The sequence below is a fragment of the Poecilia reticulata genome, linkage group LG19 (assembly GCF_000633615.1).
Source record: "Poecilia reticulata strain Guanapo linkage group LG19, Guppy_female_1.0+MT, whole genome shotgun sequence".
NCBI lineage: Eukaryota > Metazoa > Chordata > Actinopteri > Cyprinodontiformes > Poeciliidae > Poecilia > Poecilia reticulata.
This window is the reverse complement of record NC_024349.1, coordinates 5,081,788-5,104,958: the sequence shown is the minus strand read 5'-3', so window position 1 is coordinate 5,104,958 and position 23,171 is coordinate 5,081,788. Positions and strand designations below refer to the sequence as shown.

At 39.4% G+C, this 23,171-nt stretch overlaps 2 protein-coding genes and 2 long non-coding RNA genes across 11 annotated transcripts in view; 2 read left to right on the top strand and 2 right to left on the bottom strand.

Moving 5' to 3' along the window:
• Positions 1 to 157: 157 nt before the first annotated feature.
• On the top strand, positions 158 to 3,860 carry LOC108167269 (uncharacterized). Its single transcript, XR_001777624.1, has 3 exons — positions 158 to 533; positions 2,519 to 2,626; positions 3,774 to 3,860. It is a non-coding gene; the product is annotated as an uncharacterized LOC108167269 (long non-coding RNA).
• On the bottom strand, positions 1,691 to 4,573 carry fgf21 (fibroblast growth factor 21). Its single transcript, XM_017310766.1, has 4 exons — positions 3,817 to 4,573; positions 3,458 to 3,535; positions 2,507 to 2,610; positions 1,691 to 2,407 (listed from the first exon to the last, which is right to left on the bottom strand). Exons 1-4 carry the CDS (start codon positions 3,965 to 3,967, stop codon positions 2,129 to 2,131), a joined length of 612 nt encoding a protein of 203 aa, XP_017166255.1. The 5' UTR covers positions 3,968 to 4,573; the 3' UTR covers positions 1,691 to 2,128.
• Positions 4,574 to 4,586: 13 nt separating this feature from the next.
• Positions 4,587 to 9,063, top strand: LOC103481231 (uncharacterized). The gene is made up of 2 exons (XR_536254.2): positions 4,587 to 4,784; positions 8,250 to 9,063. It is a non-coding gene; the product is annotated as an uncharacterized LOC103481231 (long non-coding RNA).
• The window catches only part of LOC103481232 (liprin-alpha-3-like), a 38,845-nt gene continuing 23,981 nt past the window's right edge, over positions 8,308 to 23,171 (bottom strand). For 4 of the 8 annotated variants that reach the window (XM_008436582.2, XM_017310763.1, XM_017310760.1 and 1 more), the window contains 17 exons: positions 21,724 to 21,910; positions 20,725 to 20,918; positions 19,749 to 19,992; positions 18,832 to 18,971; positions 18,597 to 18,745; positions 16,990 to 17,086; positions 16,703 to 16,784; positions 15,112 to 15,312; positions 14,960 to 15,022; positions 14,524 to 14,550; positions 13,351 to 13,526; positions 13,162 to 13,259; positions 11,950 to 12,125; positions 11,746 to 11,814; positions 11,217 to 11,379; positions 9,921 to 9,988; positions 8,308 to 9,360 (listed from right to left, as the gene is read on the bottom strand). In XM_008436582.2, coding sequence (XP_008434804.1) covers positions 9,936 to 9,988; positions 11,217 to 11,379; positions 11,746 to 11,814; positions 11,950 to 12,125; positions 13,162 to 13,259; positions 13,351 to 13,526; positions 14,524 to 14,550; positions 14,960 to 15,022; positions 15,112 to 15,312; positions 16,703 to 16,784; positions 16,990 to 17,086; positions 18,597 to 18,745; positions 18,832 to 18,971; positions 19,749 to 19,992; positions 20,725 to 20,918; positions 21,724 to 21,910 — 2,119 coding nt within the window. In that variant the 3' untranslated portion in view covers positions 8,308 to 9,360; positions 9,921 to 9,935. Of the gene's footprint in view, positions 9,361 to 9,920; positions 9,989 to 11,216; positions 11,380 to 11,745; positions 11,815 to 11,949; positions 12,126 to 13,161; positions 13,260 to 13,350; positions 13,527 to 14,523; positions 14,802 to 14,886; positions 15,023 to 15,111; positions 15,313 to 16,702; positions 16,785 to 16,989; positions 17,087 to 18,596; positions 18,746 to 18,831; positions 18,972 to 19,748; positions 19,993 to 20,724; positions 20,919 to 21,723; positions 21,911 to 21,951; positions 21,964 to 23,171 lie in introns of those variants that run through there. The other 4 variants (XM_017310761.1, XM_017310762.1, XM_017310764.1 and 1 more) reach the window with 4 other exon arrangements.

The following is a 23,171-nucleotide window of genomic DNA, read 5'->3' as shown; positions in this document are numbered from 1 at the left end:
CCATGCACACACACACTCACACCTAGGGGCAATTTAGATAGACCAATTAACCTGACAGTCATGTTTTTGGACTGTGGGAGGAAACCGGAGTACCCGGAGAATACCCACCATGCACAGGGAGAACATGCAAACTCCATGCAGAAAGACCGGGGCCGGGAATCGAACCCAGAACCTTCTTGCTGCAAGGCAACAGCTCTACCAACTGCGCCACTGTGCAGCAAAAACAATATAGTACAATAGTGTAGGCTGTTTAGTTTTTATACATTTAAATAAAATGTTGTCATATGGTGAAACACGGACATCGCCATGTTGTTTACGCTGCGATGCATTCTGGGTAAATTACATGCTAGGTCCCGTAGTGCTAGCTAACCAGCCAAAAATCGATGGCAATGTAGAAATCACAAGGAGCAATGAAGACGAGGAGGACCAAACGAAGTAAGAGGAAAAAACTTACCAGAAGAAGCTGCTGCTAACTTCTGCTTCATAACTGAAACAATGAAAGCCACGTATTTCTGGTCGGACTGTGTGATCCGGTAAGTTCATGTGCTCTGTCCGGTCCGGTAACATCTGTTAAGGGTCTGGTTTTTGGCCCGGTGTCGGTCCGTGATTTCACATTCGACACTATGGTAATAGTTTTGTTGTTTAAAAGAGCTTTCTCTCTGTTTCTCCCTTCGTCTTTCGTTCGTTAGCCGGGGGGGTTWATTCCGCGCTTTGTGGCTAGAAAATGTCTGCATGTCATTTGGTTTAAGCTTCCGAGGTTACGGCTCTTTTTATCAATTTTGCTCATGATTTAAAGTTTTTTAGAGAGAAATACTGAGAGCAGAAATACTTAGGAAGTTGTGTTTTTMCGACTCTTCTTGAGTTTTATTGGCGGTGGGCAAAAACCATTAAGCAGCATTACCGCCACCTGCTGGTGGATGTGGTTMATTTCTTCGGCTCTTTCTCATTGTGCTCTTCTTTTCTTTTACGTGGGAAGCGTGTAAGACTCACTTCACTATTTTTGTTTTTGTCATGAAATTACTGCCAATAAAATGGCTACCTATAATATAACAAAATATATAAATTTTTTGAAGTAATTATGAGTTTGTATGCATCACAAAGAGCAATTTTTGAGCTAATAGGAAAATTACAACACGTTAATGTCAACATGTTCAACTAATTATGAAGCCATGTAAAGTAAATGAATCTTTTTTGCAGTGCCCCCCCACAAAAATAGAAAAATCTAAGTTTTAATTTGAGTAGGCTTCATTTATTCGTAAAGGAAAACATGATGAGAGAGGATTGTTTTCAACAAAATCACCATGTTGGTGATAATTATTATGCTGACAGACCAGCTATATATATTTAATTGTAAATATAAATGTTATTTATCTTTTATTTATTAATTTTTTTGCTTTTTAAAAATGGCCTCTTAGAGGGAGTTGCAGTTGCAGTAGTATAACCATATACAACAAAAGACAATATATACATACCTTCATGGTAAAAGTAATAACAAAACAGGCTAAAACTCTCTGTCACTTTAAATAATGTAGAAAAAAGGAGGTATGCATGTCTGCGATTACTGTAAAAAAAAAAAAAAAGTAAACATGAAAATAACTCAAGATGTCCAGAGATTTAAATCAGATTTTATTTAATTTTATTTTTAACAAACTCATAGATTACAATTTAATTTAGAAAATGTCTCGTTAAGATTTTTTTTCTCTTTCCTGAATCACAAATCAGACAGAAATGAGCAAAAATAAAAATAAAAAATCAAACTTTTGCGCTCATTATTAGTTTCTTCCACTAGAGGGCGCCCTGCTCCTACACTGGCATTTGTCCACGTTTGCACAGGAAGTTASTGAGCACCGACTGCTCTGCATTGGAAACACCAAAAAGAAAAACGTGGAATTGCACAAAAACAACTCCAGAATTTATTCATATTTTCTCAAAAGATCTGAGCAATTCCCAGAATGAATAAAAATTCCAATAAGCTTTAAATAAGACACCAAAATAAATAAATAACTTAGTTCAGTATTCATTACATTTAAGAATCCTAAAAAAACCAACAATAATAATAAATTAGAAGACAATCATGTATCAGAGTTTTAAAACCCAAACAGTTCTGGTTTCTTTGTGGTTCTGTATTTTAGTCCACGAACAGCTGAGGACTGACCACCGCGTTCTGACCCATCCCGAAAAGGTCATCCGAGTCCAGGTTGAAGTCCCGCTGAGTTTTTGTTGATTCTTCCGAAACCATTAAAGTATTCCTGAGAGGTAAAAATCTTGTGAAAGGAACCGAGTGTCGATCCGGAGAGTTTCTGGATGCCAGCGATAGAGGGACGCCGTGTTGTGAGCTCAGGAAACGGGTGTATCCGTCAGCCAGCAGCAGTTCCCTGAAGGAGCAGTCGGCCTCGTCATAGGCTGTCTGAAAGGAGCGGAAACCGTTAAAACTTTCAACACCAGAAGAGAAAAATAAGAACAAAGAGTCAAAAGTTAGATGTTCTTGAACTCTCCTCCATCGTACCTGTCCTCTTAGATTCCCGGAGTCGTCCATGCAGAGAAACATGGATGACGTCTGTCCCTTGATGACCACATGACCCGGTTTAACGGACTTTATCTGCAACACACCTGGACAAACAAACAGGTTCAGTTTTCAGGCTCTCATGTTATCAGTTCAACTTCTGAAAATGCTGTTTTTTCAGCTTTTCTTCAACTTTTATTATATTCTCAATTCTCAAGTCCTCTTCCAGTTTTTATGTACTTTAATCATATTTTCCCATTTTCAAGAGTGACCAAGAGAAAGGAGCCTCTGTTGTGTCATACACTGCAAAAACACGTCATCTTACCAAGAGTTTGTCTAGTTTCTAGTGCAAACATCTAAGTACACTTAAAATAAGACTAAACTAACCTAAATGTAACTATTCAACAAGAAATAGAAGCTTGTTTTAAGTCAACAATTCATAAATATTGATCTTAAAAAGTTCTAGCTCCACTCTGGAAGATTTTTTTTAAACTTATAATTTTGGAAAAATGTATTTTTATGAGTGAAAAAGTCTGCACTTTTTTTATCAATATTCAAAAATTGATTTAAAACAAGCTTCCAAGACTTGATGAAAACTTTCTTGAAAAAGTAGTTTAGTTTTATTTCAAATGTAATAAGTTATTTTCACTTGAAACTCGACCAAAATACTTTGTAAAATGTTGTTTTTTACAGTGTAGAAGAACCAGAAAGTCTTGGATTCCTGAATTAAACAATCTGATAAGCTCTAAAACGTGAAGCATTAGTTCAGCAAATATTTAATTCCAGTTACATTTGCACTATTTTGTTGAAAACAATTATTTTTTAAATTAAATAAATGTATTCAAAGATCAAATTTGAAGGAAAATTATCAAAGTGAGATGAAAAAATGTGCTGGTTTCTGTATTTGCATGTGTTTTTGCATGTAGTTTATGTTTTAATCCCTCAGTTACTCACTATAAGGACTCTGAGCATCACTTCCAGTCACCCTCCCATCCAGATGCATCTCCACATACAACCCGCGTCTGTGATTGTCTGCAGCAGAAAGAAATCAGCACAATTAAAATGAATAAACTCTTTCATTTTTTATATAATTCACTTAAATTATGTGAACAGTTTGTCACAGATGAAAGAAATCCTGAGTGAAAAGGAGCAGAAAGAGATTTAAGTGGTTTTATCTCACTGTCCAGATTCACACCCTGAACTGAAATTCATCTTTCCATCAGCAACATGTTTGAAAATAAATCTCCGTTCCTTTTTTATTAAATTCCAGATTCTCCTTCCTGCACTGAATAAAACTGAAGTTCTGTACGTACCTGTGTAGAGACGCACCTCTCTGAGCTGATTCCTGAAGGCAAAGATCGGGTTGGATTCTGGGACGTAAAACGACCACGAAAAGGGAAGAGAGAGGATTAAGAAAAGGAAGAGGAACGGGCAGGAAGGGCGCTTATCTGGAAACAAAAACATTTCGACAAAGGTATAAAAGGGAATGTTAAATAAAATAAATACAAAATAAATAACAATAAATAGCTAGTCAAAATAAATATGAAATTCTTGACTCTGTGAGCGGCTTCTGGATTAAAGGAAGTTTGGTGCTTTTATAAAGGAGTTAGGAGAAGGAGGTCCAACTTCACAAGAGTGTGTGAGTCAGACGTTAAGCTGCTCAAACTGGAAACCAGTTCCCATAATGGACCAGCGTTCCCATAATGTGGTTTAAACACTTCTTACAAATCGATTCTGTTGCATTTTAACAAGATTATTTAAAAAAGAAACATCAAAAAAGTCTGGAAATTAAATGTTTTTCCACATTCCAGCGCTGCAGCAGTCAGTGTTTATCTGCATATTACCTCAACACACAGCAACGCAGCGGCAGCGGCTCTAACTCACACCAGTGATGAAGATCCTTTTTGTCACGTTCACAACATTTACTGTAACCTCGCGTGCCTTCCCCTGCAGTCCTCCGCTCGGAAAATAAACACATTTCCAAACCTGAGAAGGAAGATGCAGCGCTGACACGTCTCCCTGCGTCACGAGCCGCAGCAAAATGTGGCGAGTGATTCTGCCAGGAAGTGACGTCGGCCGTGTTTTGGACTTTATGGTGTTTATTCTGTTTGATGTATGAGTGTTTGAGAGAGAAAGAGAAGGAGGGAGTGGGTTGAAACTGATTTCCAAGCAGAGGAAGTGTTTACAGGACGGCAGCTGTGCGGACAGAGACGCTCAACGTCAGACTGTAAACTCCAGACTGACTCCAGATACTGTGACAAGTGATGTTTGCAATGCAAAGGTAATCTATTGTCACATTTTAGAGAAAGAAAGAAATCTGAAAATATATGAAAGATGAATCACTGCCAGGCTTTTTACACTGTAAAACATCTGAGCTGAATTCAGTTGTGTCTGCCATCTTTTACTCTTTAAGTCAAATTTAGTGAGTTTGTGAAAGATGGTAAGTTGTGTTAACTTTTTATTAAGAGTTGAATAAACTGGAGTATTTAGGTTAACACTTTAAAAACTGAAAGAAGAAAAAGTCAGGAGTGGGAACTATTTCCCAGAATGCTTAGCGGCGTGTTTCTGTCTCCTGAGATGGAAGTGCGTTACGTTGATCTGACTCTTGTCCTGATCACACTAAATGTTTCTGAGCTGAATTCATTCAGATGTTTCATAAAATTCATCATCAGATCAGAAATTTGGTTCCTGCAGTTTGAATTAAATTATTCTAAAGTAAAATAAGTCGTTATAACTTGATATTGTGAGTAAATTAACAGATAAATGTGGCTCTTTAACTGGGTGAGGACAGTTTGTTTTTCTTGCATATTGTGATTTAATTATTTGGTTTAAATTGCAGCATTAAGTTAAAACTCACAAGTCAAGATTAACRAACTTAAAAACAGTGTTTTTAAGTTCATTAACACAAAGTTTATTAAGTTTGTTTCTTGTTAATCAACTTTATAAACTTTAATTTCTGAGTTAAAAACAAAACAATGTTTTGTTGACTTAAAGCAGGTGCTTTCATTTTCACCTTCTGATGTTTTACAGTGTATTGATTTATATTTTCAAGCAACTAACGTAGAAACTTACAAAGCAGTTTTCTGCAACCCAAAGAGCCTTTGGAGTCGTGCCCATTAAACAGGAAGGCACTACCATATATGGACGATGAAGTAATATATCCGTGATTACATTTTCAAGAAATCCCTCACCAAATGGACTGTTTTATTCTCAGAAAAATAATTTGCAACAAAAATACATGAAGTAGATGTGTGGCTTCACAAAACAAGGACAGAATGTGCATTTTGCTGTAAAGCTGATCTGCACAGGACACCAGATGAGCTCTGAGGTGAAGACGACGCCGTTTGTTTTTCTCACTCATAAAAGTCACTTTTTGAAACAACTTGAATCTTTGTTTCGAATAAACCAGCCAAAACTGAGGAATGTGAATTTAGGACGTATAAATGCCCTGGGTGCTGATGAAAACTCGGAACAGGAAGTAAACCGCTAGATCGCCATGGTGACTCCTGGTGTCGTTTGTGAGCATAAAGTTAATCAGTTTAGAAAATGGTTCCTTTATGAATCCAATGTCAGCAGATTGCACTAAACCAACTAAATCATTTGGCTTCTTCCTGGATGTTTAGCCACATCAGGTGACTTCGGCTGCTTCACTGCAAAAACACTAAATCCTACCAAGTTTTTTTTTTATCTAGTTTTTAGTGCAAATATCTCAGTAACGTTGAAATAAGACAAACTAACTTACAAATAAACTTTTCAGCGAGACATGTGCACTTGTTTTAAGTAAATAATTTCTTTATATTGATGAAAAAGTTCTAGTTCCATTGGAAGATAAATTAACTGTTTGACCGCCGCTGCAGTCTGGAGGTGTTTTAACTTCCCTCCCATCAGCCACATCTATCTCTGACCTTTTTGGATCCAAAAGGTCGTTTGGATCCAAAAACAACCTTAAGTTGTGGTTAAATAACTGCAGACAAACATTTAAAGTTGAAGTAGGATGATGGGAATAATGTTTTCACAGAAACTTCTGAACTTCCTTGAACGCTGCCAAAATGTGAGTGCTTTTTGTCACAATGCAGGGAATTACAGGCAGACCAGATGCTGAGCTTTTAAATCCCTCCACATGGTGCTGGTTTGTTGGGTCTAGTTTCTTCTGGGTTTATTGTTAGAAAAGGTTTTGCTGTATTCAGTTGTTGATGCCATTTCACTGGTTCAGTCCTTCGTCTTCACCTTGTTTTCATTTCCTATTATTTGTGCATTTGAAGTTATTTGTCTTACGTTGTTGTTGGGTATTTTTACTTAAATTTGTAGTTTTTTGGGGTCTGGTTCAGGTTTCTGTACCAGTTTCTGCCTGTTGTCTCCCCTCCCCCAGTATAATCTCACTGGTTTTCTGCTCTCCAGTCCCTGTCTTTGCAGAACTTTGAACTATTCCTGATGTCAATGTAATCAAAGTACCGCAATATATTTTTATTATGCAAATTGGCCGACCAAATCTTTCTAGAAATGAGTTGAAATTAGAGAATTGACGCCACCAGTTTTCCTCTGATTTAGAAATCAAAATAATGTGTTAGTGCAGCTGCACCATGTGTGGAGTCTCCAGTCCTCAATGCTGTTTGATTCCTGATCCATCTGATCAGGAATCAATTTGCTGCCTCCTTCCTGTCCAGCTGCTGTTGCATAAAAGACACTAATGTCACACAAACCTTTAAAAACCTACAATAATAAACCATATTTAGCTCTTTACCAGAGATAATCGGGTTTATATGATGGCAGGATTCTAACACAGTTCCCAGGTCGTTTTGAAAGAGAAAAAAACTCCCACAGCATCATAGATCCTCCACCGTACTTAACTGAAAATCTGTAACATGTTCATCCCAKGTGTATTCAAACATGACTGGATGAGAATCCATGTTTATCTCAACAGAAATAGGGCAACAGGACGTTGGCGTGCATCGTTTCCTGCTGGGAAAAAATGAAACAAAATGTACTTTTCAGCAAGAAAAACACCAGATGCATCTTTTCGTCATCAGCTGAAAGAGCTGGTCTAAATGCAAATTCAAACAAGGATTTATTATGTGCAGGTCGTCTGAAGTTTAAGCTTGAATTATTTTTGAATTACCTTATTTTCCGGACTATAGAGCGCACCTCACTATTAGACGCATCTACAAAGTTTAAAAATAAAAACAGGAAACGTACATATATAAGCMGCACCAGGCTATAAGCCGCTGGTATCTCCGTCTCCAACGCAGAACCATGGATTCGTTCGCGCTGAGTTTACGTACAGCGGCTCTCGATCTGCACTGCCAGATCGATAACCTTCAATTTAAAAGCTGCATCATTTGAACTTCTTTGTGTGGTTTCCATGATGGGGGGTTATGAGTTTGAAAACATTTCTCCGTCGTGCCTGCTGCTAGCATGCGCTTGTACTAAAGGAAAATTAGCATCGTCTTCTTTGATTTTCAATTTTGACTTCCAATGATTCACTTCCTGCTAAAGAGCCCCCTGGTGGTTGAAGAAAAATCCACAGAAAAGCCGCACCAGGCTGTAAGCCGCATGGTTCAAAGTGTGGGGAAAAAATAGCGACTTATAGTCAGAAAAATAGTAATTTTGTAGCTAATGTCTATTAAACTTCAATAATTCAGTTACAAATCATATTACATCTGTATTTGTCACAAGCAGACKGATGTGATGTATTTCTATCAGATCAGTTTTCCTTCTCAGATCAAATCGATATTTGATTTTTGCCCAGTTTTCATAGATCTCAGTGCTGCTGTCGGTTCAAGACATCAAAAACTCCAATCTGCACATTACAGGTTTGTTTTTTTAATTACAGCTTTTACAATCATTTTCATTATTGTCATCATATTATGTCACTACTCTCCAGTAATATGAAATTAAATCATAACACAATGTGTTTTTTTTTCTTCTCCAAAATGTACACATACAAGTAGCATATCTTAAATGTCCATAGTTTAAAACATATTTCCTTTTTATCAACCGCAAAATGAAATTACAGTCAGCCTTAAAACTGAGTATGAAATGAACGTACGGTTTAATACACACACACATACGAACTGTACATACATACATACAATAGCAGTTATCATAAAAATGATAAAAATAAAACACACACGTTTTACAAAGTCCTGACCCGAGCGTCCACATCTTTAGATGACTGATATCATGAAGTTCACTCTGAAATGACAGATTTTGGCATGCATATTAACACAAATGCTCCCTATCTAAACTGTTTGTTTATTTTTTAAGTCCTGGTTGGATCAGGAGTTTCTCATAAAGCACTTTTCCCAACTCTCTCGTCATTGGTCCTGTTCACATTTGTGCATCTCAGTTCCTCTATGGCTTCAGAACACGCGCACACACACACGCACACACACGCACACACACACACGTCAGTTATCCGCCGGAGTGTCTTCTCCTTTCAGACTCAGATCATCTGAAAATATATCGACCGTTTCACTCGATCTGAACAGGAATGCATTTCTTAAATCGTAAATTCGTTGTGTCAATATTGCCGTCTCACGCTCAGAAAAAGAAGATGAATTCACGACAGGCGATGGTCACTTTCTACAGACCACTTTCTACAGATTCAAACATCATCATCATCATGCCACAACTATGGAGAGGAAGAGATAGAAAAAGAGAGAGAGAGAGAAAGAGGGAGAAACTGATGGGTAAATGGACATTCGCTCGTTATTTCGTCATCTTTTCAGAAATCATTCACACACTGTCTTTGATTATTTCGGGACACGATGTCGGTCGTCCGTTTTTGCTTTTGCTCTTCGGTATTTTTTTCTTAAAAAATGTGGGGGGGTTTCTTTAGGTTGGAGTAGAAGTGGGTTCTAAAGAAGAAGAGAAAAAAAAAAGAAACAAGTGTCATTACTCTGGTCAACAGCCAAGAAACAGCCTGAGGTTTTCCAGCTGTTTTAGAGTCACTTTGATGAGCTGAATCCAACAATCACATTGGTTTTGCTCAATCAGGTCAACTTTCTGAGCTATGGAGCAACATCAGCATCAAAATGCAGGACCTGTTCTCACATCTGGATCAGTTTCCTGAGAATCTGATCGATGAGTGAAGAGTGACTCCATCAGGACAGAAAAGAGGCAGAGAATATTCCACAATGAAGACCTTCAATTTACATGGACTAGCCCTTAAAAGTGTTTATCACTCAATTTACAGAAATCCAAGTTTATAACATTTAATTAAGAAAACCATTTTTTTTTCCTCCTAAAACCTTTTTTGGATGAGAAATATTAAAGGATTAATAAAAACCTGCCCTGATAGTGAAAAGTGGATGTCATTTTTGGATTCAGTGGTGCAAAATAATCCTAATTCATCTGAAAAAACAGAATTATTTTTCTATAACCAGGTGTTTGCGCTGCTTCAGGAGGAGGTTCTCACCTGGTGTGCTTATCTTTAGCAGGAGTACGTTCTCACAGAACCCGACTCTCCTCTGGGACCGGAGTTAGCTGAGAAAGAGAAGGAGGATCATCAACAGAGACGGAATCATTTCCCTGCAGTTACTGACGACCCGTCCAGGTTCTGCTCGGCACCGGACACACCGATCTACGGTTTTATGCAAAAGTATCCATGCTGCTTGAATTTTCTCACATGTTGCAGCTGACATGTCCATGATGACTAATCATGAAGTCCCAGAAGTTATCATGATAAACGATAATATTGTTTATTATGTATTATAACACATTCCTACAGATCAATAAACTTTACATTCTTATAAACATTTAACACTGGAACTGGAGACTTTTTAAATATCCAGAATAAATAAACAAAACAAATAAAAAGAATCATGGAGTCTCTGTAAACCAAACTGTCCTTCAAAATAAGAGCTGGTTGAGACCAAGTCTGGTGATTTGGTCTCAACCAGCTCTTATTTTGAAGGACAGTTCAAATCACCAGACTTTGTTTTAATTTATCCTGTGATTCATTGATTCATTGATCATTGTGACAGGCCTTGTTGCAGCAYTGGAACCACAAACATGGCTGTATTTTAGTGGGATCTCATATAATCAGTATAACAGACGAGTAGAACTTAATATTTGTGTTCGGTTGCATAGATTGGACGTTTCCAGGAGTTTTTAACCAGATTTGGACAGCAGTAAGAATCATGAAATCATCCCAAAACACCTGATACTTCGGTAGATTTAGTTCGATTGGCGACCAAGATTGAGGCATTCGTAACATTTTCCGTTGGTGCGGTTCACTTTCATCCTGCACTGGGTCAAATGAACCGAACCCTCTGAAGAACCAGTTCCTCCTTTCGCCTGTAGGGGCGCTGCATCAAGACCCACTACCGAGAAACCTCTGAAGAAGACGCCGAGCAGAACTTCCTTCTTTACAAAATGTAAACATCAATGGAGAGCGTCAGATTTTAGCAGTTGGAGGTTTTCTCTTTTTGTCTTTGGGAAAAAGAGTACGAGCCATTTCTCCTGCTAGCGATGGACTCTTGTGTTCGTTTTGTTTACCCAGAATGCACTGTGCTGTAGTCTACTTCCTGCCTTTGAAGCGCTCTCCAGACCGCTGACGTTCACATATGCATTGTTGCAGAGTTAATTTAATCCGAACCAAGACTTGGGCTTGCAGGTGGACCTGAGTTTGTGTTGGTCCCTGGCTAATTTGAAACACCTAAAATACAACGTGGCTGTAATTACCCACCATGCAGCAGCTGCAACTCCTCACCTTCGCTCTGGACTTTCCTCAACGTGACGGAGGGCGTCGAGATGGCGGAGGCACGGAAGTTGGCAGGTAACGTCTCGGAGGAGTCGGACGTGACGCCGCGGAGATCCTTCTCCCGGAACATCTTCCTCCAAGACGGGGAGCGTGTGAACGTTTTGGTGCCGTCCTGCAGGAAGCAGAACGAAACGGAGGAGATTTAGGAAAACCAGCATGCAGAGCAGAGGACGGCCATTACAGAAACTAGCATTTGACAAAGCACTCTCTTTTGGACGGTTTGGTCTTGCATGCTGTAACTAAGCAATTAGCACCATGTAAACACAGCTGAACCTCTTCTGCATGCCAACAGTGGCACATGCACTGGAGCCCAAATGGCTTTCTCTATAGATTACTGGAGCTTTTCATGACAAAGGGGAAAATTTGACAAGTGAGCAACATCAAAAAAAATCTTGTCAAGTAAAATGGACCTAATCAGCTGGTTACAGTAACGTCACGCTTCAACCTTCATGAGGAGCCATTTTCCGCTTTGCCGTACCTCATCAGGCCTCCTTTCTGTTCCCATGGAGATCAGAGCGTTGTACTCCTTCTCCAGGAGCTGCCTCGCCTGCAGGAACATAAATCCAGGTCAGACAGCAGCTGACAAAATGACAGCATGAAGATTTGTGAGATGAACATGAGAGTTATCTTGAAACTAGACGAGTAAGAGTGTAAGCAATAACTTCTATTTGAAGCTCAGCACCTGTGTGTTCTGATTTGGTATCTGGAGAAGAAGTGCCAAGTCCGTGTAATCAAACGTGTCGTCGAGTGCCAGGAGGGCCCCGTGCACCCCGCTCTCCAAAAGGTTGTCTGCAAACTCCTTCAGACCGATCGACTGAACCCAGCACATCACGCGCTCGTTGGACCAGACCATCACATCTGCAGAGAGGCAGGCAAAAGCAGCTGGGAGAAGTTCCTTCTTTAAAGTCACGTCTGGCCAGGAGATCGCTGCACGGTGAAAATGCCAGAGTTCAAATCTGAGGCGTGGTGCTAAATAAAAAGTCTTGGTGTTGTTTTAAACGCCACACAGCTTTAAAATAACGCTGCCAGCGAATCTTCTGACGTATCTGCGTTGTTGCATTCGAGTGTAACGGCTGCAGACGGTACAAACTGCCAAAGTTTTACGATCAGAGAGGATTTTTTAAAATTCTTTTGTTGTTCGTTACCTCAAGAAAGTCGTGCATTTTGTGTGAAATGACAGGCCTGTCACCATGGCGAATTTTACTGGACGAGAAGTGATATAACGCTAATGGCATAATAATAACACAAGAACACATTCTACAAGATCAGTAAACTTTAAATTCTAATGAACATTTAACACTGGAACTGCAAGACGTTTTAGATATTCWAATTAAATAAAACRACAAATAAAATGAATTTTCAAGTCTTTGTAAACAAAAKTGTCCTTCAAAATAATAGTTGTTTGAGACCAAAGCACCAAACTGAAAACTTTGTCAACCAGCAGTGGAAATTATTGAGTTTGTTTTCATTTATCATGTGATTAATTGATTTATTGATTATTGTGACAGGCCTAGAGATTACCTGAAAAACAAGATTCATGTTCTTAATTCAACATAAATGACTTAAAGACACAAACAGGCTCAGTGTGGAGCAGGAAGGTCCTGGGTTCRATTCCCGGCCCGGCGGTGGACCGTCRGGTTTCTCCTTTCAGTGTTACTTTAACATTATATTTAACACCATTGTAATGKTAATGTGACACCAGGTTCTGTTGAATATTTAACCATGTCTGCTGTTAATTTAACCAAAAAAATGGGCGTCAATCTTTYAAAACGTTCACAAATGTGACTTTTAACACCAGCMAGTGTGGACACATAGAGACACTGTGTTGGTGTTAARTTAACACCAACATTTTTACTGTATTATGAGAATAAAGTCTGCACATTTCTTCACTAACCTGTGTTCTGGTGCTGACTTTCTTCCCTCCTCCTCTCCAGCTCTTTCCTGTCGTAGTTCAGGCGCTTCAAGCACATGATCCCATAGTGAAGACTCACCCTACACGCAGAACAAAACACACATTATTCAGTTCTGCTAAAACAACACCTCACTCAGAAGACATGGGAGAGAAGGGCCGCGTCTGTCTCGCCTGTGGAAACTGTCCACCATCTTCAGCTGGCCTCTCAGTTCCTTCTTGGTGAGGTGGTCCAGCATGCGGGCGTCCACCAGTGACTCCATGAAGTAGGAGCGATACTGGGGGAGACCGAGGCTGGGCAGCCACTCGTTTCCAACCCACTCATGGTTCATGTCTCCATGGGCCAGAATCTGGAAGGCAGGAAGGTGGACTTAAAAAATCAAACACTTCCACACTGCATCTCATAAATAACTGGACCGTAACGGACTCTAGATGAATAAACGGTGCCGTTTTCTTCTGCTAGTTTACCAGGAAAGATGACTTTCTTTCTGATTTTGTGCTACAAATTTGTACTTAAAATTACTTAGTATTAAGTGAGGTTATATGATGGTGTACTAGGGCCATAGTAGAAAAAGTTATTCTGCTAAAAAACAAATTTCTAGAATTTTTTTTTGAAATTTCTTAGTTTCAAAAGTAAAACGTTTTCAAATTGTGCAACTCTGAAATTTTCAAGTTTTTTTTCTAGATAGATTTTTCTAGTTTTGTGGCAGAAATGTATTAATTTTTTTCTAACATGCCGTCATAAAGGTTATAATTGCATAAAGAAGCACTTTGGGGTTTTTTTAAGTGTCACAAAATGTATATTGCTTCAAATGGCCAGCAGGAGGCGCATGACTGCATATAGAAGAAACCGAGAATATTCCTTATGAGTTTACTTTTAATCATTCCTAAAGATTGTTTTCCATCCATCCATCCATTTTCCTGCACCCTTATCCCTCAGTGGGGTCGGGAGGGGTGCTGGTGCCCATCTCCAGCTAACGTTCTGGGCGAGAGGCGGGGTCACCCTGGACAGGTCGCCAGTCTGTCACAGGGCAACACAGAGACACACAGGACAAATAACCATGCACACACACTCACACGTAGGGGCAATTTGGAAAGGCCAATTAACCTTACAGTCATGTTTTTGGACTGTGGGAGGAAACCGGAGTACCCGGAGAAAACCCACCATGCACAGGGAGAACATGCAAACTCCATGCAGAACCCAGAACCTTTTTGCTGCAAGGCAACAGCTCTACCAACTGCGCCACTGTGCAGCCCCTCCTAAAGATTGTTTTGCATTAAAAATTATGTTTGTGGAAAAATATGTTAGTTTGAATTTTGTTGAAATTAAACATAAGCTAGTCTCACCTGATCCCAGCTGAACTCCTTCTGCTCCTTTTTGGTTCAAAAAGAACGTGAAGAAAAAAGGGAAAGAATTGGAAAGAAAAGGGAAGATCACCAGGTAGGAGTATGATGTTGTGTGTGTGTGTGTGTGTGTGTGTTACAGTGAATCGGTGCCAGAATAAAATGGAGGGGAGAGGAAAAGCAGAAGAAGGAAAAGCTTTGTTAGTGAGTGAAAATTAGTTGGAAAAACACATCAAAACAGATTTCAGGGAACAGCAGGGAAAAGGTGAAGCCAAACATTCCTAATCAGAGACAAAGAAAAAGAAAAAAAGCTTTACTCATATTGCTCACCTTGCTTCGCTAAAAAAAATGCTTYTATCTAAGCACCTCAAAGCAGAAACTTCTGACTTAAAAGCTGCTATAATCCAGATTTCTAGCGAGCAATAGACGCAGTCCTTACTGGTTTGGTGGCAGCAGCGAGAGACTCCATCTCAGCATGCGTCATCCAGATATTACTGGTTGACTTTAAAGACAGAAGCACAAGAGAGAATGAAAACTTTCCGTTTGAACATGTGGAGCAGAGATTTGCTGAGGTTTTCCTCTGAGGCTTACGGAGCGCGTGCTCGCCGGAGCCGACGGACTCGTGAGGGAAACCATTTCCTGGATGGCCAGGCGAAGCTTTAGCCTGTGCAGGGGGTTGCTGATGCCGATCTCCCTCTGGATCTCGGTGTCCGACAGGTTGGCCATGATGGCGCCGCTCTTCACGTTGGCGCGGCACGCTGCCACGTACCACGCAGGCATCCCGACCCACAGCTTGGCAAACAAAGTGTGGACACTGTGAACTCTGAATGGTGGGAACTCTTAAGCTTTTCTCTCTCTCTCAAGTTATTACTGCAGTACTACAGGTTCTTAAATGACACAATATGGGGCAGGAAGTGAGATTTTATCTAGGGATGCATAACATCTGCTCTGAAGGCAGGACTGTGGTGTAGTTCTTAGCTTCGCCGCTAGGTGGCGCGGCCGTTTTGTGAGTGATATTTTGTTCAGACCTAAAATACAGCTGAGGAAGAAGTTCAGATCGGTGGAAAGTGTTTGTTTTTTTATGAGTGTGCGTCCATAAGACTGGCAAGTTACTGTCTATTTGTGTTTAAGTAAAATAATATGTGTATTTTATTACTTTGGACATTTTCTGTTTGCTAATTTGTCCAGAATGAGCTATGGCTAAACTAAGCTAAGCTAAGCTAAGCTAAGCTAAGGTCTACTCTAAAATGGTGAATTCTATGTTTAGTTGCTCTCTTTTACTTTATTTAACTTTATTAGTGATTGAAAGATAAGACAGGAGTAATTAGAATAATGTTTTATTTAATTTACCTTTAAGAAAACGCAGAAGATGCTCATTTTTTATTTTTACACACAGCAAAACTTCATGATTCCCAAACTGTGTTTTTAAGAATTTATTTTAGGATTGTCTGGTTAAGCTTTGAGCAGATGCAATATTTGTTAGCCGGTTTAAAGTTAGCCACTGATGACGAACAGTTAGCTAAGTGTTAGCCATTTGTGCTAACAAATCATTGGTATCGTTGTCTTTTTTTCTGCGGGGCATCTGAAATCTTGTCGCAGAAGAAATTTAAGAGTGATTTCTTATTACTTCAGACCAAAATTTAGCTTCATACATTTAATAACGAAGCAAGACTCAAGAGAAACTCCTGCTAGTTTATAAATCGTGGAGTACTTAATCCAGAACAAGAATCCAAGATGGAGAACCAACATTTAGCTACTTATCAACCCACATCAACTGGAACATCTTTAAGTGTCGTTTTTCTTTTGCTCTACTTGTTTCTCTTTCTTTTGGTTTTGTTGTTTTGTTTGTATTTCCTTCTAATTCATGTGAAAAAAAGAATCCTATTTTATGTACCTTAAGGGGAAATCAGAATCGACTAAAATTGGAAAGTTAAGTCTAAGCTTTACAAAAACCAAAGATAGAATAGAAATCACCTTTATTGTGGAAATTCAGGCCTAATTTATTGGTTTTTCCTGAAATTATTAGATTTCCTTGAGATTTACTGCTATTGTGATGACGGGTAGCTGAGTTTTCAGACAGATAAAAGTTGCTGGAAGCGAATTAAGCGATGAATGACATTAAATCGCGTGAAGCAAAGTGAGTGAGCGCAGCACTTGAACCGGACCGGGGGCTGATGCGTACCTCCAGCCAGGTGACGACAGTGGGGCCGTCCCAGGAGGCGAAAGGAAGACCCTGACGACAGGCTTCCTCCAGCAAGTCATGTCTGGCAAAGAAAGTGGAAAAGAGATTTTTGACAAGAGATTACTTTCTTCGTATCTCACCTTACGGATGTTTCCATTTATAAATAACAGTAAACATGAGATGTCATCCCTCAGTGCATGCTTGGTGTCACTAGCTTGTGATTAACAAATCTGCTCCAGAGCTTTTCTTCTAACATGAGAAGAGTGAGGAAAGATGTCTGGTCTCACTTCTTTTTGCTGCGGCGATCCTTCTCCACCGTTCCCGTCCCGAGTTTCGCCAGGCCCAGTGGGTCGGCCGAGCCAAGGTCATCCGACGGAGTGGAGGCTGTGGGGAAAACGACTGCTTCAGTCCACAGGTTGGTAAATAATCAAGTTTACATGTTGATTCTGCGGGTAAAACTGGTTACTATTCATCACAGGGTTCCCCCCAAAGCCTGGCGGGTCACCAGGCTTTGCTTGTGCCCCCACCAGGCTAAGCATTGCTTATTTAAATCTTTTTAACCCTGTTGCGCCGGATTTTCGAGCGTCTGCCTAAATAAATCTTTCTTATTTTAATCGTAAGTAGTTCTTTAAATGTCCTGTGAGATTATATACTTACCCATGTATCCATAACAACCGGAACGTTCAATATCCAGCAAGTTATTTTCGCAATATACCGTCTATTAAACGAGTGCCCCCCCGATTAATTACGCTCTCTGCAGCTGCGAAGTTTCCGTATTAACCCGATACTTGCTGGAAAGTGCAACGTCTGCCCTTTTAGAAACCGTTGGAATTTTTCAGATAGCGCTACGTGTGGCGGAATTACGGTACTGCAAATTTAGAGGTGTCGGCGCTGACACGTCCAGTCTAGAAGGGTTAAAATATTTAAATTTTTTTAAGACTTTATAGTTGGTATTCAGGTGTTAACCTTCCAATCTTTGGATGATTATCAAGCGACTTTAAACATTTTTTAACTCAAAACCACGGCAGGCCGTTGGATGAATGACGTCCAACGGCCCTAGCATCCAACCGCCAGGCTTAGCAAGTTCTCTGGGGGAAACCTTAAGACAACTGATAAAATGCTAAAACTCTTTTGTACTGAATTACTAATTCACAAAATGTAAGTTGAACACAACAGATTGCTAAAATATCTGTTATCAATACATTTTAAAATGCAAATAAATGTGTATGTTATTTGCAGAAGATAATTAACAGGAGATTTTGAGCTGCTCTGATTTTTTATTGATTTTTATTATAGTATTATAGATTTAATAACTAAGATGATCAGAATTCACACTTGATATTCAGTGTTTTGTCGACAATGTTTGGTGGATTTTTGCATCTTTACAGTGCAAAGTTTTAAAATGCTTATCTATCCAATTTTAAATATTTATTTTAATTATGTCAAGTATTTATAGGTAATAACTTTTCCTTACTTTTTTTTCCCCACTTCATTTCACTTTTCTTTCTTTGTGCAGCCACTCATATTTAACCCTTTCATGTATGAATTATGATTCTTTACCTCAGGATTGTTTTTTCTAGTGTTGAAATTATTTCTGCCTGCAGCCATTAGACTTTACACTAGATTATTTTTAGATTAACATATTTGCATGTGCATGCTTGTTATTTATTTATCTACATTCAGTCATATTGCATTACCGCCATCACTCTTAGGTATTTGTATGTGTATTATAAACTTTGTCTCYTATTTTTATATTACTTTAGACAGAGTAACTTGTCAACGAATAAGCAATTTCCCCTTGGGGATCAATAAAGTATTCTATATTTTACAGCTTTGTTTTAGTTTTTGTCTGTAAAACCGGTCCAGCAGAGCAGCTTCCAGTTTGTCCACAGACCCAGAGAGGCAGATTCCCTCCCAGGCGTGCCGATTCTCCCCTTCTCCTTCTTGCCAAACAGACGCCCGATGGACGACTTGATGCTTTTCTTTTTGCTGGCTTTGTGAAGGGAGTCCTGGCTCGCTGTGGTGGCGCCGTCAGCAGAAAGACTGAGCAAACGGAAACAGCCAGAGTACAGTTAAAAGTATGACGACGGCTAGCAGGCCTCGTTCACAGCAGGGTGTCCGTCCCGCACCTGCGGAACTCGCGGTGGTCGTCCAGGCCGGCTCCCGGGTGTGTGTGAGTCATCCGGTCCAAGCGCAGGGCTCGGGGGACGGGCGGAGGGGTGGAGTCGATCAGGGCCAGCGCTCGGCATTCCTCACCCTCTTTGCTGTTCTGCAAGTCGGAAAACATTCACTGGACTTAGACAGAGCCCCTCAGAGTCTCACCGCTTTAAGATGCTTCTGCTGGTTTTGCTAAAACTAACAAAATAATAGAAACTGGAATTGAGAAAACATTTTTGTTAACTGAAATAAGTAAAAACTGCCTGGAACTATATCATGCGTTCATAACACACAAAGTTTTGAAAATGTTATCTTGAGTATTCGCTACCCAATCGATGTATGGATAATCACAATACGATACTTTGACCTTTTGAATTCTGCACCTCAAAATTAAAAGTTAACTCTGTGGCAATAAGCAATAAATCAATTAAATGCATGATAAATTAAAATTTGCTCGATAATTTCCATTTGCATGATTTATCGATTCTCTATTTCTACCTAAAAGTCTCCTTGTTTTTGAAGGACAATTTTGTTTACAGAGACTTAATAATTCATTTTATTTGTCGTTTCTGTCGTTAAATGCTCATTTGAATTTTAAGTTTGTTCATCTTTGACGATGTGTTCTTGCCATTACTATAATATTACTTAAAAATGGTCTTGAAACAATATTATCGTTTATCGCAATAACTTCTGGGACAATTTATTGTTCAGCAAAATTTGTTATGATGGTATGAAAAACTAAAACTACTATAATTAATGAAAACTAAACAGTATTTTACTAATAAAAATGATTAAATACGCTCTAAAAACTAATTAAAACCAACTGAATTAAACAAAAAGTCACAATAACATGAAACAAACCATCAGAACCCCGTCTGGGAGTCGGTACCTGTCTTTCGGTCTCCCTGGCAGGTGAGTGGGGCAGGCGGGGGGTGGAATGACCAGAACTGGGAGGCGACGGCGACGCCAGGGTGGAGGACGTGATGGACGGGGTCATGTAGCCCCGTCCCACGCTGTCCCGACCCCCCAGTGAGGACGGAGGGAGAGGCGAGGCATCGAGAGCCACGCTGCTGACCCGGCTCTCGATCTCCTCGGCCCGCAGCTCCGTGCTCTCCTTCTCTTCCTGAATCAGCCTGGGAGGAAAGAAGAGGAGAAAATAACCCTGTTGTTCTGTCTGACTGGGGTCCAAACCCACCCTGGACCCTGAACAGGAGTCGTTATTAGCATTACTACCCACTGCGGTGCAAACAAATGTAAACTGACAACATAAACACACCAGCATGGTTTCCACTGCAGGATTTAACAAAATATATGATTCTTTATAAAGTCGGAGAATAAAAACAGCAGCTAATTCTGCTCTGTTTGATGACATCACAAGAGGCACAGGAGCTGCTTTTTAATTCAAAGGGACCATAATGTGGAGAAAGAACTGGATTTAAAACATGAAATTAAAACAAGCTAACTGATTGGTTGCTTTCTGCCTTTTGTGATGTCATCAGATCCATCTGTTGAGAGGAGCTTATTTTTGGGACGACAGTTTGAGTTTGACTTCATTGAACGTAGTGTAATAAAAGTTATACGACTTTGTATTTTGTGTGTTTTTACGATATAAAGCAGCTCAAACTGCCTTGTGCAAATAAACTTGGTTGATTGATATACAAACAAAAGAAATTTTAAATAAAAGCAAACAAAAGAAAGGTAAAATATATTTACATGTTAGCATCATCCCATAAATTACTATTCATGTTAACTTGGTTTTACCAGTATTAGTATTTTCTCCATATTTATAACTAGCACTGTGCATTCACACTTAAACAAGCATCATTTTAACGTTTAAAAATTCAGAAAAATTTAGTGAAACTCACTTGATCTCCTTATTTATGGCCTCCAGCTGCTCCTGCAGCATGATGGCCAGCGTCTGGACGTCCGTCTGTCCGCTGGGAGACAGAAGCTCAGACCCAAACAGAGTCTCTCTGTCCTCTTCATCATCAGAGCAGCCGCCTTCAACGCCGCCCTCAAACCCGGGGGGCAGCATGTTGCCGCTGTCCCAGTCTCCATACTGAGAAGAGAAACAGAGTCTTCCTCATGAATAATTAGAAATTAGCTTTTATAACAAACTCTGCACTGTAAAACATCTGAGCTGCATTTAGTTGTGTCTACTGTCTTCTGCTCTTTAGGTGAAATAAATGTATCGAGTTTTAGATTTTGAACCTAAATGTGTGAGTTTGTGAAAGATAAACGTACAGCAGGAAGTTGTGTTAACTTTTTATTAAGAGTTGAATAAACTAGTTTTTAGGTTTACACTTTAAAAAACTGAAAGAAGAAAAAGTCAGGAGTGGGAACTATTTCCCAGAATGCTTAGCGGCGTGTTTCTGTCTCCTGAGATGGAAGTGCGTTACGTTGATCTGACTCTTGTCCTGATCACACTAAATGTTTCTGAGCTGAATTCATTCAGATGTTTCATAAAATTCATCATCAGAAATTTGGTTTATGCAGTTTGAATTAAATTATTCTACAGTAAAATAAGTTATTTTACTAAAATAAACTTTTAATAATAGAGAAATGTGGCTCTTTAACTGGGTGAGAACAGGGTTTTTTTGCATATTGTGAAATAATTATTTGGTTTAAATTGCAGCATTAAGTTAAAACTCACAATTTAAGATTAATGAACTTAAAAACAATGTTTAGACGACTTGTCTCTTGTTGTTAAATCAACTTCATGAACTTTTAATTTCTGAGTTAAAACCAAAACTATTTTCTTGTCGACTTAAATTTCATTTTCCAGGCAGCAGGTGGGCTTTCATTTTCACGCTAAACCATCTTCTAATGTTTTACAGTGCGCTGCGTCGGCCTGGGATGACCACCTTGCCACCGTCGTCCCTGGGAGGCCCCCAGCGGCCGCGGTGGGCCCGCCTGACCACCACCCCACTGGAGGAGTTGCCGTAGCCGGCCGGGAGCGAGCCCCCGCCCTGAGGGTACCGCAGCTCGGAGGCGCTCCCTGGAAGAGATCTTCGAAAAAGGGTGGAGGGAAGTGAGCTGACGCTGCCCGCCCTACGATGAGATCCAGAATTCATTTGTTATGCAACACTTACTGAAAATGACAACTTCCATTTTCAAGGAGATGGAGAGAAGTGAAGCGTGACAGTTAGCAAAACAATCTGAAGGTTTTTCTGATTTTTAAAAAAAATGGAGGTTGCTGGTACTCTTAAGATAATTTTTCAGAAGTGACGTTTTGCTTTTAGTCATCTTTTATTTCAAGGTGGAATGATTATGTAACAAAAAAACAGATGTTCACCTTTGAATTCAACAGTGAATTATTTACATAAATTATCATCACACATGCAAGTCTGTTGTAATAAATCAATTAATCATCTGATAAATTAAAACATTGATTATTTCCATTTGGATGATTGTTTATTTTCTCTTTCTACCAAAAACTGGATGACAAAATTCTGGTCATTGATCTCAATCAGCCGTTTATTGAAGGGAAATTTCGTTTATAGAGACCTCAGCATCAATCCTATTTGCCGTTTTGTTTATTTATTTTGGATATTTAAAATGTCTTCCAGTTTTGTTGTTAAGTGTTAATTCGAATTTAAAGTTTTTAGATCAGTGGTTCTTAACCTTTTTTGAGGCACCGAACCCACCAGTTTCATATGCGCATTCACTGAACCCTTCTGTAGTGATAAATAAAATATGATTTTATTTAAAAGGTAGAGTCTCTGAGAACAGTTTTTCAAAATATAGTCAGTGTTTTCAGCAAAGTTGAGCTGACTGTCCAGGAACGACCCAAGGTATTTAAAATCTGCCACAGCTTCAACAGGTTGGCCATCGAGAGAAACTGGAACCACTTTAAGGTCTTTAGATCATTTAATTAGCTCTACATTCTTAAGAGAATGAAAAATTAATAATAAATAAGACTTTGCGGTATTCTGATTTAGTAAAGTAATTAATTAGTTGTGTTACCACCCCCACGCCACTAGAGGCAGTAGTAACTCCGAAAAGATGCGACTAAGGAGCAGATTTAGAAGTTCACCGAAAGCTACAGAATTTGGTAAAAACTGAGTTTTGCTGAAGTAAATAAAGACAAACGTTCAAATCCATACTGAGAGTGGAGCTCCTTCAATCAGGGCTCCTCTGCAGCTCTGATTGGCTAAGCAATGTAACGTGATCCTCTGATTGGCTAAGCAATGTAACGTGATCCTCTGATTGGCTAAGCAATGTAACGTGACCCTCTGCAGCAAGTGATGGCAAAGCGGGGCGTCATCACGACTTTACACAAGTGTGTCTTTACCTCCGCAGTAGAGGCTCC

What these genes read in the sequence shown, in the direction of transcription:
- fgf21 (XM_017310766.1), bottom strand. Translation starts at nt 3,967, where the DNA reads ATGTTTTTGTTTCCAGATAAGCGCCCTTCCTGCCCGTTCCTCTTCCTT. An exon ending in AGAGGTGCGTCTCTACACAG is followed by an intron (nt 3,536 to 3,816) that starts GTACGTACAGAA and finishes TTTCTGCTGCAG; the next exon opens with ACAATCACAGACGCGGGTTG. An exon ending in CCGGGAATCTAAGAGGACAG is followed by an intron (nt 2,408 to 2,506) that starts GTACGATGGAGG and finishes CGCTCCTTTCAG; the next exon opens with ACAGCCTATGACGAGGCCGA.